This window comes from Triturus cristatus, chromosome 6 (assembly GCF_964204655.1).
Source record: "Triturus cristatus chromosome 6, aTriCri1.1, whole genome shotgun sequence".
NCBI classification, from domain to species: domain Eukaryota; kingdom Metazoa; phylum Chordata; class Amphibia; order Caudata; family Salamandridae; genus Triturus; species Triturus cristatus.
The window spans coordinates 80,194,999-80,211,014 of record NC_140589.1 but is presented as its reverse complement, the minus strand read 5'-3'; the positions used below and the strand labels follow the sequence as shown (position 1 = coordinate 80,211,014).

The 16,016-nt window shown below is 47.3% G+C and overlaps 1 protein-coding gene across 2 annotated transcripts in view; it reads left to right on the top strand.

Annotated features, from left to right (window-relative positions):
• LOC146813792 (cap-specific mRNA (nucleoside-2'-O-)-methyltransferase 1-like) overlaps positions 1 to 16,016 on the top strand; it is a 946,504-nt gene that overhangs the window by 670,700 nt on the left and 259,788 nt on the right. For both annotated transcript variants that reach the window (XM_085610255.1, XM_085610254.1), the window contains one exon: positions 8,416 to 8,547. In XM_085610255.1, the coding sequence (XP_085466381.1) occupies positions 8,416 to 8,547 (132 nt within the window). The remainder of the gene's footprint in view (positions 1 to 8,415; positions 8,548 to 16,016) is intronic.

Genomic DNA, 16,016 nt, shown 5'->3' with positions numbered 1-16,016 from the left:
CCCGGAGGAGGCCCGGGCGCGGCTTTCCTTGGCTCTGGCCGATGGGAGAGATGCAGCGCGCCATGCAATCCGATGTGGACTCGACACTACGGACTCGATGGGTAGGGCGATTTCTACCATGGTGGTGCTCCGACGTCACGCCTGGCTGCGGTCCACGTCCTTTTCAGGGGATGTCCACAGCACCCTCATGGACATGCCTTTTGATGGCGCTCGCCTTTTTGGTGAGAAAGCGGACAGTGCGCTGGCTCGCATCAAGGACTCCCGGGCTACGGCCACGTCCTTGGGCCTCTTGGCCCCGCGGCCACAAACTTCCGCTTTTCGCTCCTTTCGTGGCCAAGGAAGGAGCACCTCCTCACGTCCACCTAGCCACCGGCTGCAGAACCAGCCTGCACGCGGTCGCGGACGTGGTTTCCGCCGAGGCGGTACTGGAGGACGACGCGGTCAGTCCACATCCACCCCGGCAGCATCCGCCTCAAAGCCTTCCTAGTCCGAGCTTTCAGGCCCATTCCACGCCAGTGGGAGGCCGAATTCGCCATCACCTGCTCCACTGGCGTACCATTACTTCGGACAGGTGGGTGCTGCAAATCGTCCGAAGGGGCTACTCCCTACCCTTCGAGACGACCCCTCCAGCCATGCCACCGCAGCACCACCGATCTCGGGGGATCATTTGAATCTTCTGTGAGAGGAAGTTTCGGCCCTCTTGGCCAAAGAGGCCGTCGAGCGCGTTCCGAGCCCAGAAGTAGGTCGTGGTTGTTATTCCCACTGTTTTCTGGTTCCCAAGAAGGGCAAAGGGGGCCTACGCCCTATCTTGGACCTCCGGAACGTCAATGCCTTCCTCCGGAAGGAACGGTTCAAAATGTTGACTTTGGCTCAGGTTCTAGCTGCCCTAGACCCTGGAGACTGGATGGTAGCGTTGGACTTGCAGGACGCATATTTCCACATCCCCGTCCTGCCGGCCCACCGGCGTTACCTGCGGTTCACGGTGGGTCAGGAGCACTTTCAGTTCACCGTGCTCCCCTTCGGCCTTACCAGTGCCCCTCGGGTGTTCACGAAAGTGATGGCGGTGGTCGCAGCTCATCTGCGCAGATCAGGGGTTCCAGTCTTCCCCTATCTCGACGACTGGTTGTTGAAGGCGGGCTCGCCCCAGGCAGTCGTCTCCCACCTCCAGACTGCGGCGGATCTCCTGCATTTGCTGGGGTTTTCCATCAACGTGCCGAAGTCACACCTGAGCCCCTCTCAGAAGCTCCTTTTCATCGGAGCGGTTCTCGATTCGGCGCAGTTCCGGGTTCATCCCCCGGAACAGCGCGTCCGGGATATACAGGCCCTGATTCCCATCTTTCGGCCTCTATCCTGGGTTTCGGTCAGGCTAGTGTTGCGGCTTCTGGGGCTGATGGCCTCCTGCATCCTACTAGTGCATCACGCCAGGCGGCGCATGCGGGCTCTGCAGTGGGACCTGAAGTTTCAGTGGGCCCAGCATCACGGCAACCTGTCCCACCATGTCTTGATCTCGGAGGGCACTGCACAGCAGTTGCAGTGGTGGCTCACGGACCGCGATTGGGTCACGGGCAAGAGCCTCTCCCTACCCCTACCGGAGCATGTCGTAGTGACGGATGCGTCCATCCTGGGATGGGGTGTCCATATGGGAGAGGCAGAGATCAGAGGCCTCTGGTCTCCAGCGGAATCTCGCCTCCACATCAACTTGTTGGAGCTGAGAGCGATCCGACTTGCACTGAAAGCCTTCCTTCCCTCTGTCCGGGGAAGTGTCGTGCAGGTGTTCACGGACAACACCACCGCCATGTGGTATTGCAACAAACAGGGCGGGGTGGGGTCGTGGACCCTTTGTCAGGAGGCTCTGCGCCTCTGGACATGGCTGGAACACCAGGGCATCACCCTGGTGGTTCAACATCTGGCGGGCTCTCTGAACGCCAGAGCAGACGAACTCAGCCGCCGGTGCATGATGGATCACGAATGGCGTCTGAACTCCGAGGTGGCGCAAGGTCTCTTTCAGCAGTGGGGAGAGCCTTGGTTAGATCTATTCGCCACCGACGAGGACGCGCAATGTCAGCAGTTCTGCGCGTTAGAATTTCCAAGGCGGCACTCGCTCGGCGACGCTTTTCGTCGCGAGTGGAGTTGCGGTCTGTTGTACGCCTTTCCGCCTATGCCACTTCTGCCCAGAGTGCTGAAGAAGATCAGGCGCGACCGGGCCCAAGTCATCTTGGTGGCTCCGGATTGGGCACGAAGGTACTGGTATCCCGAGCTACTCAGTATGTTGACCGATCCTCCGATACGTCTGGCCCTTCGGGAGTATCTTCTGTCGAAGCAGCAGGGGACGGTCCTCCACCCGAACCTGTCCAGCCTCCAGCTCCATGCGTGGAGATTGAGCGGCGGCAGTTGATGCCATTTGACTTGCCTCCTGAAGTCTGTGATATCATTCTGGCAGCCAGGCGTCCCTCCACAAAGACGGTATACGCCTGCCGGTGGAACAAATTTGTGGCATGGTGCACAGCAAAGGCTGTGGATCCCCTTTCCGCCCCTCTTTCTGAGGTTCTCCTCTTTCTTCTTTCTTTGGCCCGTTAGGGCTCTGCCCTGGGCACCTTGAAAGGTTATCTTGCTGCCCTCCCTGCCTTCTTACGGCTTCCTGATCAGCCCTCTCTTTTCAAGTCCCCTGTAGTGTCACGCTTTCTTAAAGGCATTACTCACACGTTCCCTCCTGTCCCTTTCGTAATGCCTCAGTGGGACTTGAATCTTGTCTTAACATTCCTGATGTGCGCTCCCTTTGAGCCTCTTCACAATTGTCCTCTTCGTCTTCTAACTCTTAAGACTGCTTTCCTGGTAGCCATCACCTCGGCTAGACGGGTGAGTGAGCTCCAGGCTCTATCGTCCAAGCCTCCTTTTCTATCTGTTCATCCGGACAAGGTTGTCCTTCGGCCTCGTCCTTCCTTTCTACCGAAAGTGGTGACCCCCTTTCATCTTGGGCAATCTGTCACCTTGCCCACCTTCTTTCCGCCTCCGCATCCTTCCAAAGAGGAAGAGCGGCTCCACCGTCTGGACCCAAAACGTGCGCTCTCCTTTTATTTGGACTGCACGAAACAGTTCCGAGTGGACGACCAGCTTTTCGTTGGCTACGTGGGTGCAAAGAAGGGAAAAGCTGTGCACAAACGGACCATCTCCCGGTGGGTCGTTTTGTGTATCAAAATCTGTTATTCCTTGGCGAAAAAGGACCCTCCTGTTGGGTTGCGAGCCCATTCTACTCGGGCCACAGCGGCTACTACTGCTTTGGGACGGGGAGTCCCTTTGCAGGACATCTGTCAGGCGGCGACGTGGGCTTCGCTGCACACGTTTGCCAGGCACTATTGCCTAGACAGCCAAGTCCGGAGGGATGGCTTCTTTGGCCGTTCTGTCCTCCAGGACTTTCTGGTGTGATCTTGGTTCGCAGACTCACCAACGGGGATGGTATTGCTTGGGTATCTATTCTAAGGTGAGGAATCTAACTAACGTGTTTCTTTCAGATGAACAAGTTACTTACCTTCGGTAACGATGTATCTGTAAGAAACAATAGTTAGTTAGTTAGATTCCTCACCGACCCACCCATCCTCCCCGTTCTGCGAACTGACATCTAGGGTTAAGGCTATCCCTTTCAGGGCCCTAGAATTTTTTGGCACCAGTGTCGGTCTCTTGCATGGCTCTGCGTTTCTGGCGCGGAAAGCTAACTGACGTCAGCGCACGAGGGCGGTGTCTAAGTACTCCGACGACGTCATTCCGGCGCACGACGCCGACGACGGACGCGGAGCCGCAGATGACGCCTAGCGACGCGCAAGGGGTATTGCTCACGAAAAATCTTCCGGATCCAGTCTGACGCCTGGGGATATTCTAAGGTGAGGAATCTAACTAACTAATGTTTCTTACAGATACATCGTTACCGAAGGTAAGTAACTTGTTCAATAACCCCACTTACCTGCTAAGTGAAATTCGTCCCATAGGATAACATTGGTGATTCTATGAGAAAAAGTTTTAAAGTGTCAACTGTTAAATACCAAAATATTGCTTAAAAATCACTACTGTAACCAAAACGCTTTTACTCAACTGTTTACAGGAACTGTCCCAGGGCTGAATCTAGGATCCAGTCTTGTGGTAAGAAAAGTAATCCAAATAGTGATCTATTGCATTTTACTAGAAATTCCCATTGAGCTCAATGTATAATTGTGTTTGAAATTGTGTTACCTATTGCAACAACTGTACCTATTACATCCAAAGTCTATTGCTTATTGAAAAGTATTTATCTAAAGCCTCTCAATCTGAAAAAGCATATTTTGATACCTATTGTTGGTTCTAAAATAAAACTACATATTTTTATACAAAAACCATTGGCCTAGAGTTCAGTTCTTGAGTGTGTGAGACCATTTGCTGACTGAGTGGGTACAACAAATGCTTTACACTGTAATCTGATACTGCCTTACTGCTCGACCAAGCTACCACTTTAGAGAGTAAGGTTATATCTAACTTTAGCCTCTGTCAAACCTCTGGGGACTGTGGACTCTACACACTGTACCTATTTGGGAACAGTACATACAGAGCCACTTTCTCACACAGGGGAAGAGGCAAAGGTAATTCTCCACTCACCTCACCCTCCAACAGCAATAAACAAATACTTATTTCCCATACCCCTGATCATTCCACTCCTGTCGGGGGACGTCTCTCACAATTTCTACCCATTGGGAATACAATTACATCCGACAAATGGATTCTCCAAATTATGCAATCTGGTTATTGCCTGGAACTTACAAGCACTCCACACAATATTCCTCCAAGGTCACACCTCATGTCACAAGAAAGTTCTTTCGTTATTGCAAAAAGGTGTAATAGAATAGTCCCTTTGCAATATCAGGGAACAGGAGTGTACTCACTATACTTACTGATTCCCCAAAAGGATGGCTCTCTCAGACTCATATTGGACCTCAGGGAACTGAATCTATACATTCAGTCAGACCATTTTCACACGGTAACACTCCAACAAGTACTTCCTCTCCTTCAGTAAGGCGACTTTCTATCTGCTCTGGAGCTAAAGTACGCCTATTTCCATATACTAATACACCCTGCCCACTCCAAATACCTCTGGTTTGTGCTAGCAGGCCATCATTATCAGTTCAAGGTCCTACCCTTCAGAGTCATGACGACTCTCAGGGTTTTCACAAATGCTTGGCAGTAGTCGCAGCCCACCTGAGAAGACAACAGATTCACGTCTTCCCCTACTTGGATGACTGGCTTATAAAGGCCAGTTCACACAACATTTGCCTGCGACACACAGAGAAAACTGTGCAACTCCTTCACCAACTAGGGTTCACAATAAAACAGGCCAAATCCCATCTCCAACCCTCCATGTCCCAAGACTATGTAGGAGCTACCATAGACACACACAGAGCTGTAGCATATCCAACTCCAGCCAGACTCAAAACGTTTCACAACGTAATGTCTCAGTTCCAGCCTCAACACTCCTTACCAGCTAGAGTGTTCATGCAATTACTGGGAATGATGGCGTCTTGCATATTTATAGTTCCATATGCAAGACTTCTCATGTGCCCCCTGCAGGAATGCTTAGCACGTCAGTGGAACCAGGCTCGCGGTCAGTTATCGGATCTAGTCTTGGTGGACGGCCGCACCCATCACTGTCTGCAGTGGTGGAACACACAAAACCTGTTAAAAGGGCGGCCCTTCAGTGACCCGGTTCCACAGATAGTACTGACAGCAGACGCATCACTAACAGGTTGGGGAGCACATCTCCAAACTCACACAATTCACGGGATGTGGAGCCCCCAGCAGAAACCGCTTCACATAAATCATCTAGAGCTCCTAGCGATTTTTCTGGCTCTGAAAGCATTTCAAGTTCAGTTATTACGCAAGACGGAACTAATTCGTACAGACAACATGACAGCCATGTACTACATTCAAATATAAGGGGGAGGGGGAGGGGAACCCTCCTTTCAGCTGTCCCAGCTTGCACAGGAAATCTGGAGATGGGCTATTCATCACAAAATCTTTCTCCTGGCGGAACACCTTCCTGGAGTGGACAATCAGTTGGCAGATCTGCTAAGTCACCAGACACAGCAAATACACAAATGGGAACTACATCCTCAAGTTCTCCTTCTATTCTTCCAAATGTGGGGCTTCCCAGACATAGACCTGTTCGCCACTCATCTAAACGCAAAATGCCCAAACTTCGCGTCCAGGTATCCATACCCATTGTCCAAAGGCAATGCAGTATGGATGAATTGGTCAGGGATATTTGCTTACGCTTTTCCACCTCTTCTACTCATTCTATTAGTGGTTCAGAAACTCAATAAAGCATCCCTGACACTAATCCTGGTTGCTCCCACATGGGCACGTCAACCATGGTTCACAAATCTACTGGAACTCTCAGTAGTTCCTCATCAAAAGCTAAATCTTTCACCCACTCTCTTCACCCAGAGCCATGGCGAGATAAGACACCCAGAACTCAGTCAACTCACTCCCCCTATAGCTGAGATAATAGGCCTGCCTGGTGTAGGTGACACTTTCTTGTGTATTTTAGGAATCAAATACATTGTGGGGATCACAGAAAATTCATTATGCATGAACTGGTATTCTTGATTGGATATCAAACCCTTTCTTTTATATGCCAGTAGTTCTCTCTTCAGAGATTCTTTAGCTTTTTTGTAATCCATCATGAAGGTTTTTTCTTAACATGTTGTGTTATTAAGTTGACGTAGTGCTTCTTGAGTATAATCCTTGCGGGGCCAGATGACTATATTCCCGCCTTTGTCAGACTTGTTAATTACTATTTCTTGATTGCCTTTTAGTTTCTTCATTAAATTGGCATATTGTTGGTCGCAAAATGTTGTTGTCTTTTTCACATGATTTACTTTGTGGTACAGTTTTTATGTCTTCCGTGACTCTCTCATGGAAAATATCAATCGCGTCCTTTGGCATCATAGGATAAAAAGTAGATTTGCTCCTAAACGGACTCCTTCCTGCACTAGGTTGAATTACATTTAATGTCTCCAATCTTTCCTGTGTCAAACCTTGAGTCATGTGGCTGTCTGGCCCATTAGTAGTTTCTTTACTTAATTCATGAAGCGTAAGTAACATCCGTGCATCAGACACTTGAAGGTCACCAGTAGTATTGTTACTGTTGACATTCCTTTCTGTTTGTATCTGTTGGTTATTTCCTTCTATTATCGTGAAGAATTTTTTGAGTTTGAGCTTTCGTATGTAGCTGAATATATCCACTCTTGTTTTACCATAATTGAAATTGCTCTCCAGGCAATAAGAGAGCCCAACAGCCAGAAGTTGTGTTTCAGCTTTTGTCAAAGTTACTGGAGACAAGTTAACTATGGTATTGTCATTTAGCGCCTGCGCCACTGTGCTTTTCTGGGTTTTGGGGCGTCTGAGCTTGCGCCTTGCTTTTCGCCTCTTGTTTCTTTGTGATTTGCTTGTTTCCTTTCAGTGCGAGGTCACAATGTTTGTCGATGGTCGAATGATAAAAAATCCAATACCTTAGCTGGTTTCAATTTACTCCTTTCATCTAGTGTACTGTGCGCATTGCTTCTCCCATCTTCCGATTCATTGTCACTTGTTAGTGAACTAATATCAGAGGCTGATGATTCTGCATTGCTTGCACTTTCATTTGTTTCTGCAGTTGGATTGATGGTTGCTTTTGACATATTGTTGAAGTGCATTTTCTTTGTGTTCTCATATCTACGCGCAAATGTAAAAATTTGACCTAATTTGTAATCTTCTTTATCACGGTTGAATTTGTGTACTTTTCTTACTTTAATCTTATCCTCCTGTTGTTTGACTCTTTCTTGGATTCCTCTTCTAGTTTTTGATATATATTCAGTTTGTTCTATATTGTCGAGTTTATTGATTTTCTCAGTTTCCTTGAGTAAATCTTCTCGATCGATTTGGGCATATTTTATCAAGATTTTAACTATATTCATTGATGCTGTTAAATTATTCTCTGCCCATTCTGTTAGCTTGTTTGGGTTAGGGTTGTCAAAACTCAGTGCTAATAGAATCCGAAACCCTCTCTGGACCCGTCCCGCCTCCTCATATTTTTGTAGGGACTTCTGTTCCCACCATTTAGTCATTTCATTCCGTATACACTTTTCCAGCGTTTTCAGAAGTGATTATATATATATATATATATATATATATATATATATATATATATATATACACACACACACACACGTTGGTATTAACAAAGGGTAAGTGGACTTTTTCCCATGAATAAAGGTTGCTGTCTCATAAAGTATTTTCAAAGGTCCCTTACTGCAGGAAAGTGTTTTTTCTTTATTGTTCTGTATTCTTGCCTGAACTATAATTACATTGGTGGTGTTTAGAATAGTAACTAATTATAGGTATTGACTTACTTTCCAGAGCAAGGACATTGAAGTTTTTGGACACGAGCCAACTCCACTCACCACCAAAACAATGGAGATGATTTCCCATGTGTATGACTACAGGTGTATGGTCTCTGGAGGTGAACACAAGTTTCTCTTAGGGTTGGGGGTAAGTAAGAATTGTAACATTTAATTTTGTAGAGGATATGTGCCTTGCAACATGTATTCCTGTTAAACAATCTGTTTGTGGCATGTGTAGCTGTGGATACACATGCTCTTCATACTGCTGCCATCCAGTGTTGGGCTTGGACGTGTCCAACTTGTTTTTCTCTGAAAAGTCTTTTGAGTCACGAGGTGTAGTGACCCTTCCCCTAACTGGTAAGGTGCATGGGCATCGACTCCACAGTTACATTCTTTTTGTCCACCATTGTGGATTGGACATGTATTGCCGGGGCTCTCCGTTGACGCTGCATGGTTGTCTTTTTCCCTGAGCCTCCGGATTTCTATGTTCCCAATAGCCTTCAAACAATCCTTCGGTGCACCAACATTTCTTCTTACCACTGTGATCCCTCCAACAAATCCACATTTCCGTTTCGTCAATGCCCCGCATAGGGCTTCACTCCACTCAGACCTCTCCCGTCGAGTCTCATGCTTAAGAATGCTAAAACTATGATAAAAAGACTCCTTTTCGTTACTGTTCAATGTGTCAATTGAAGTGCTTGTGGGCAGATGAACACGTGGTCTTCAACAACTGCCTTTCTCTGGAGCATAACGAGGCCTCTTGCTCTGTCTGCCTCACATTCCGGTCAAAAAAGACAATTCAGAACCGTTGTGACTGTCTATTAACGTGACGTGCCATGGAGCAAAATCATGATGATGATACACCCTACTTCTTCACACTGCATCCTTTAGCTCGTAACCCAAATCGCTGTCGGACCAGCATCAAAAGAGACCGCTGTCAGTACCAGTATACACCAAGGCACTCACCCCCCTCCGGCAGCCAGGCGTCGAGCCTGCACTTGGGGACACAGCCGTCCAGGCAGCCACTGCCTCCCAGCCATGGCTGGCACAAATCAAGGCTTTGGAGCAGACTCTGGTACTGAGCCAGCCGCACAAGACCATGCCCGCCTCCATGCAGACAGCCCTAAGGTGGCTTGACGACTGCTCTGAAGGACTCCTAAGGCCGAATCAACAGTTGATATCAAAGAAGGCGTTGAAGCAAAAACCGACTTCGACGTCCAGTTGTCTGACAACGGCAGACTAAAGACCAGGAGCTACCCATCCTACAGCGCCTTCAGGAGGAGTTAAACTCTCTGCAGCGAAGGCTGTTTATCCATCCTCACACAGGCAAAATCATCACAAAGCCCCCTCCACAGATGCAGGAGATTCTCCCTTGCAAGAGGAATGTGGGAAAGTGGGTGTTCGAGGCATGCAAGCTGTAGATCATATGTTTTTGCTTAGATTCTCCATCTAGTGTTGGGCCCGGATGTTTGTTTTTCTTCGAAGCAGTCTTTCCAGTCACGAGGTAGGTAACTCCGTCCTTAGGTGATAGTGTGCATGGGCATCAACTCCATTGTTAGATTGTGTTTTTCCGCCATCTGGTTCAGATGTGAATTTTTGCGCTCCGGTTCGACACCGTTTTTAGGGCCCCCTTTGACGATCAATCCACTACCCTCGACGGTATTGTTAATTGACTGCGTTTCTCACTCTCCGCATATCGTTTTACTCTCGAAAACTTCAATCAAAACATTCCTGGAAGGCTGTTGGAGAAAACCGCGCCGGGTCGGTCACAGCTGATGGAACGTACTCCATTCAAGTTATGTCCAAGGTGTTGCGCTAAGTTCCTGCACACCGACTTTCACGAAGTGTGCAACCTTTGCTTATCCCAGGAACACGACGAGAAAGACTGCAACGCGTGCCAGTCGTTTTGGTTGAAGAAAACCCTCCATGATCGTTGGGTTTGATGTCACGAAATGTACCTACACAGCGGCCCTGCGCCGGACCTTCTCGCAGAAAAGTCAGATCAAGAAGAATCCCAAGCGCAGGAGGCCGAGATGGAGGAGGGACATATCTCCGTGTCTGACGCTGTATCTGATGCCGACAACCTGACCCCGGCACAACGGACTATGAGTCAAGACTATTTGTTCTCCTATCATCTCCTTTACAAGAAAAAGGCTCCTGTCCATCCTCTGCCTGCGGGCCAAGGTCGGCACCAAGAAAAAGTTTCTAGCACCCCCGCCTTTGGGCTCAGCGCCGAAGCAAAATCAGCCTTCCGGCTCGGGCTCGACCTGTCCACATGCCGGTGCCGACCCGAAACCTTCGGCGTCGAAACCGGAACACCTTCTGGTCTCCATTCCGCCATTCCGTAAAGTTAAATCTCCGCAGCTGAAAACTTCGGAGCCGAAACTCTCGACACTGAGACAGTCGTCTAAAGAAGGTACAGTGACTAAAGAGTCTCGGACCGAAAATCCACCTGATCGCAGACAGAAAGAAATCGTAATCCACCCAGGACTGGACACAACCAGGCCAAACTCCGGAAAAAAGGAAAGTAGACTTGTCAGAGGATTACCGTATGCCTTTGGAAAAGGAAAATTCAGATTATTGACTCTTCTGCCCCTTAGATTCCTAAGGTCCCTGTCACTTCACCAACACATTGCACTACATCACCTAACCCACACGATACAGGGAACGATGATGATGATCATGACTTGGATGACTATGTACCACAAGATGTTCCACGGAATACTGATCCTTGCGATAATTTTAATGTCCCTCTGTAGAAGTGGACCTCAGCTAGGCCTACCAGTGCAAGGGGTTCGCCCTTCTCTGCACAGAGTCCTCAGACCAATAGGAAGAAGTTGGCACAGAAACTGGAATAGAAAATACAAAGTTTAATAAACCTCATGAGGTGGAACTACATTCACACAGCACCCTTCAGTATTGAATGAAGTAGCACACCAAACAGAAGGAGCATAGTCCTTTTATACCCACACAGGGGCTTGAAAGAGGGCGGTACAAGTACAGCAGAAGATTTTATGTACATATAAGGTCATATAGAAATGCACAGTCGACAAGTAGGAGGAGTTAACAGTTTGCCAATGCTAGTAAACACATCCTGACAGTTACATACTACTAACAGCTGCAAGGACAGTTGAAAACTCACTGGGCATGTGCAAAGGTGGAAGTTGCTAAATATAGTTAGTTTCTAGGCAGATTACAAGAGCAGTCAACACTGAGGGAGGACAAAGCACATGGTGAGCACATGGCAAACAAAATGGCTGTCAGAAATACAAAAATGGATTCCGCAAAATGGACAAGATAGCCTCTAAATACAAGATGGATTCCGCTAATGCTAAGCCAATCGCTGCCAATATACAACAGACGACCCTTTTAGCATTAGCTGAAGACATCTGTTTCTCTGGGGTAATATAAATATGCATCCCGTACATCTATTAGCATTATTTCGGCCACCTCTTTATTCAACATTTGTTGGGCTTCTGTTTCTGCAACATTCTTTTTGACAGGTATACAGGCAGAGATGCAAATGGAGCAAAGCATTGGACCACATTGGATACATACACAGCATGTAAAAAGTATCGTAATCATTACACACAGGATAGTCAGTAGCTTCCAGCCCCAAGCAGAAACAAGAGTCCAAAACCATCCAGTAAAAGTCCAAGTACCAGTCTCTGGATGAAGTTCTGCAGCAATCTTATGCAGTTTTGATATTGCGTCGTATACTGAAGGTGAGTGATCCGGTATGAATACGCAACAGCTGCTACCAATGATGCGACATGCATCACCTCGATCAGCCAGAACCACATCTAGAACCATTCGGTTCTGGAGAGCTACAATCCTTGCAATTTGCAGCTCCTCCGTAATGTTCCCAAGTGCCATAGCTGTCTGATTGGTAACAGCTTCCACAAGTCTAGTTAATCGTCTTACTTTCCTACTGTTTAATGCAGCACCCACAAAGAAGAACAAGCCTAAATTAAAATCAACATATTGTTGCAGAGTGGTATCAGTTTGGTCTACTTCGTCAGTACTTATTTTCCTCTTGTATCTATTTCTAGAGATATCGTTAAATAATTTAAGGTCCCGGTGATATGATGCAGGTGCCAGAAACACAGGGGGCAATAGAAAGGACACATAGCACACACCTGACCACCCAGCAGGTAGTTGATAATATCCGTGGCTACCACAGACAAAATAGGTATTATGTGAGGCTATAAAACTGCTATTATTTATACCTTCAATAGTCCGAATTACAGTACATTCGCTTTTCCCCACTGGAATTCTCCCAATACTGCTTACACATAGATCTGCTTTAGCTCTAGTAACAGAAATCACAAATTGTTCATTACTGGTAAAAGTTCTCATATTTGTGAAGACATATGGTGTTGAAATATTGTCCGGTTGATACTCTTCCCATTCCCATTTGGTCCCTTTGGCTTGAGGATAACAATCTTTATCTTGGTAGCATACTTTATTAAGGCGAAAAAGAAGCCCGCCTACTGTGCGTCTTCCAGATGCAAACAAAAGCGCATACCAAGCTTGACAAGAACCATTATGAGAAAAGGGAAGAGGAATAAAAGGTGTTCCTCCTTTCTTTTGATGTGCAGGTATCATCCCACACACCCAACAGTTGGTAATATTTGTGGCATTATGAGTATGATGCAACATCTGGATAAAGGTATTATTTAAATAAGATTGTTGATGTTTCTGCACATGGTAGGGAAGCGTAAAGTAGTGGTGTTCAACTGATACTGGAGTAGTGGTGATCAAAAGCTCTCGAGCAGGAGCCACTTTCTCAACGAACCAGGTTATTACTGCTACAGCCACCATAGCAACAACAAACCCTATAGCACAAATTATCTTTCTCTTAGCAACAGTTGATTTCATTGTGGACATGATCAGCTTGTCGTTGAAAACAATCGTTGGAGCTCTTATCCCTGGGCAGCCGTTGGTTTCTTCACCGAGGGTCAAGACGGGTGTCGCTACACTATACAAGACTGATCCTCCCCCCTTGCCACATCGGCATTCCGTTTCACTAACCCAGGGCGGTTGCTCAACCAGTCCATTTCGACGATGCGGGCTCTTTCCGTTGTCTCAGTTGGTATCGGGATACTCCAGGAATCCTGTGGTCCGGGAAGACTCCCTCAAGTACGTCAGGTGAAATGGCTTGGCCTTTCTCTGTATCCAGGATGTCCCGATGGTCGATTAAGGCAGCAGGATCCACCAAGGTAGACGGCACTTTCTTGCAATGGGTGGAGTGCACCCAGTTCCTCCTGTTCGTCACTTGGAGCACAGTTCTCGTTGAAAGGAGCACCTGCTCTGGGCCGCGCCACCTCGGTTCCAAGCTACTCGACCTCTGGAATGATCGGATCATCACCTGGTCTCCAGGTCAAAGTCCATGGCCTTCACCTGCAGACCTCTCAGGAAGAGCTTCTCGAACCTGTTGATGAATAGAAACCAAACTGTCAGTCAATTGTGATAGGTAGTCATTCATCAACACACATGGTACATCATGTATGGCGCGTGGTTTAGGAATTCCCCAAATGTTCATAGGCCTTCCAAACACCACCTCATATGGTGTAAGACCAGATCGCGAGTGTGGCACTGATCTAATGGACAACAGTGCCAAAGGTAATGCGTCTGGCCAATTCAAGGATGTGGAAGCCAGTATTTTCGCCAGTTTCAATTTAAGTGTGGCGTTATACCTTTCCACTAGCCCTGCTGATTGTGGATGGAAAGCAGCGTGGAACTTGTGTTTAATTCCTAATCCCTTCAGGACATAGTCGACAACTTGGCCAACAAAATGGGGTCCGTTATCACTCCATAAAAGCTTACAGACACCAAATCTAGGGAAGAATTCCTTCAAAAGTACCTTTGCTGTAGTGAGGGCTGTATTGTCCTTCGTAGGGTATGCCTCTATCCATTTACTGAAGGCACATACCACTACCAAAACATACTTTAAGTTATTACAGCGCTCAAGCTGGATGTAATCCATTTGCAAAACTTCAAAAGGTGCGGTTGGCGTAGCAAACCCTCCTGTAGGAGTTCGTGTCCCTTTACCAGGATTATGCTGAAGACAAATCAGACAAGACTGCACCATCTTTTTAGCTGTGCCGGCAATTTCTGGATGCTCCCAAACTTGCGTGAGCAATTTTGTGATCGAGGAGGATCCAACTTGTGCCGGCCCATGTGCCATATGAATCATAGGTTGTAAATAGGCTGTAGGCAGTCTCCACTTGCTCATCTCTTTATTCCTCCAACAGCCCTCATCGTCCAATGTTCCCTCCTTAGACCATTGCTCAATTTCTTCTGCAGAAGCAGACCTCTGCATATCTAGCACTTCCTGTCTGGTATCATGCCAACGTTCAGCCTGTGACTTCACTACGTACATAGACGTGGTGCTTCGCTGCATGGCAGTTTCACGGGCTGTTTGGTCTGCAAAAGCATTGCCTTGTCCTATCTTATCAATTATTTTCTTATGTGCGCTACATTTAACAATTGCTATTCTCTTCGGGTATGTTAAATCAGTCAAGAGATTATGTACTAATTCTCCATGCATTATTTGCATCCCGTGGAATGTAAGAAAGCCCCTCTCCTTCCAGAGTAGCCCAAAATCATGAGCCACTCCGAAAGCATAGCGGCTATCTGTATAAATGTTCACAGATAAGTCAGTACTAAGTTCACATGCTCGTGTTAAAGCTATTAGCTCAGCTGCCTGAGCTGACTTCTGTGGAATACGAGCTGTCTCAACTACCGTCTGAAGTGTTGTAATTGTATATGCAGCTGACGTTGTACCATCTGGTAACTTCAAACAGGACCCATCAACCCATAGTTCCCCATCAACGCTTGAAAGGGGCGTGTCTTGCAAATCGACACGACCCTTTGTCTGTTCCTCAGTAAGGAATATACAATCATGAGACTCCTGTGACTGAGACTGAGCCACCGGGTATGGCAACAAAGTGGCTGGGTTTAGTATCGCACATCTCTTTAGTGTAATGTGAGGGGCCAACAATGTCAATTCGTATCCTGTCAGACGAGCACTAGTTAAACGCTGCGTCTTTGTCTGATTTAAAAGGGCATCAACCGCATGGGGTACTAGCACCAACAGCTTTTGTGACAAAACTATCCCTTCACTCTGTTGCTGCAACTGAACGGAAGCAACTAGGTAACGCACGAGCAACAGGATCAAGTACTGCTGAAAAATATGCACAGGAACGCTGTTTGTCACCGTGTGTCTGCACTAAAACTGACAAAGCGCATCCATCTTTCTCATGTACATAGAGTGTAAAAGGTTTCGTATAATCTGGAGTACCTAACACTGGTGCTGAACAAAGAGCTTGTCGGAAAGCAGTCTCACATTCATCTGTCCATGGGAGGGCATTGGAGTATCTTTGGTCAAAAGTGCTAGCAAGGGTTTAACAATGTGTGAAAACCCTAATATCCATTGCCTACAAAAAGAAGTAAGACCAATGAATGCACGGACATCTTTCTGAGTAAGGGGCACTGTTGTGTCTAAAATAGCTTGAATGCGATCTGGTGTGAGTGCACGGCCCTCCTTAGACAGAAGGTGACCTAAGTAGGTTACCTTCGGTCTACAATATTGCAATTTCTTTCGTGACACTT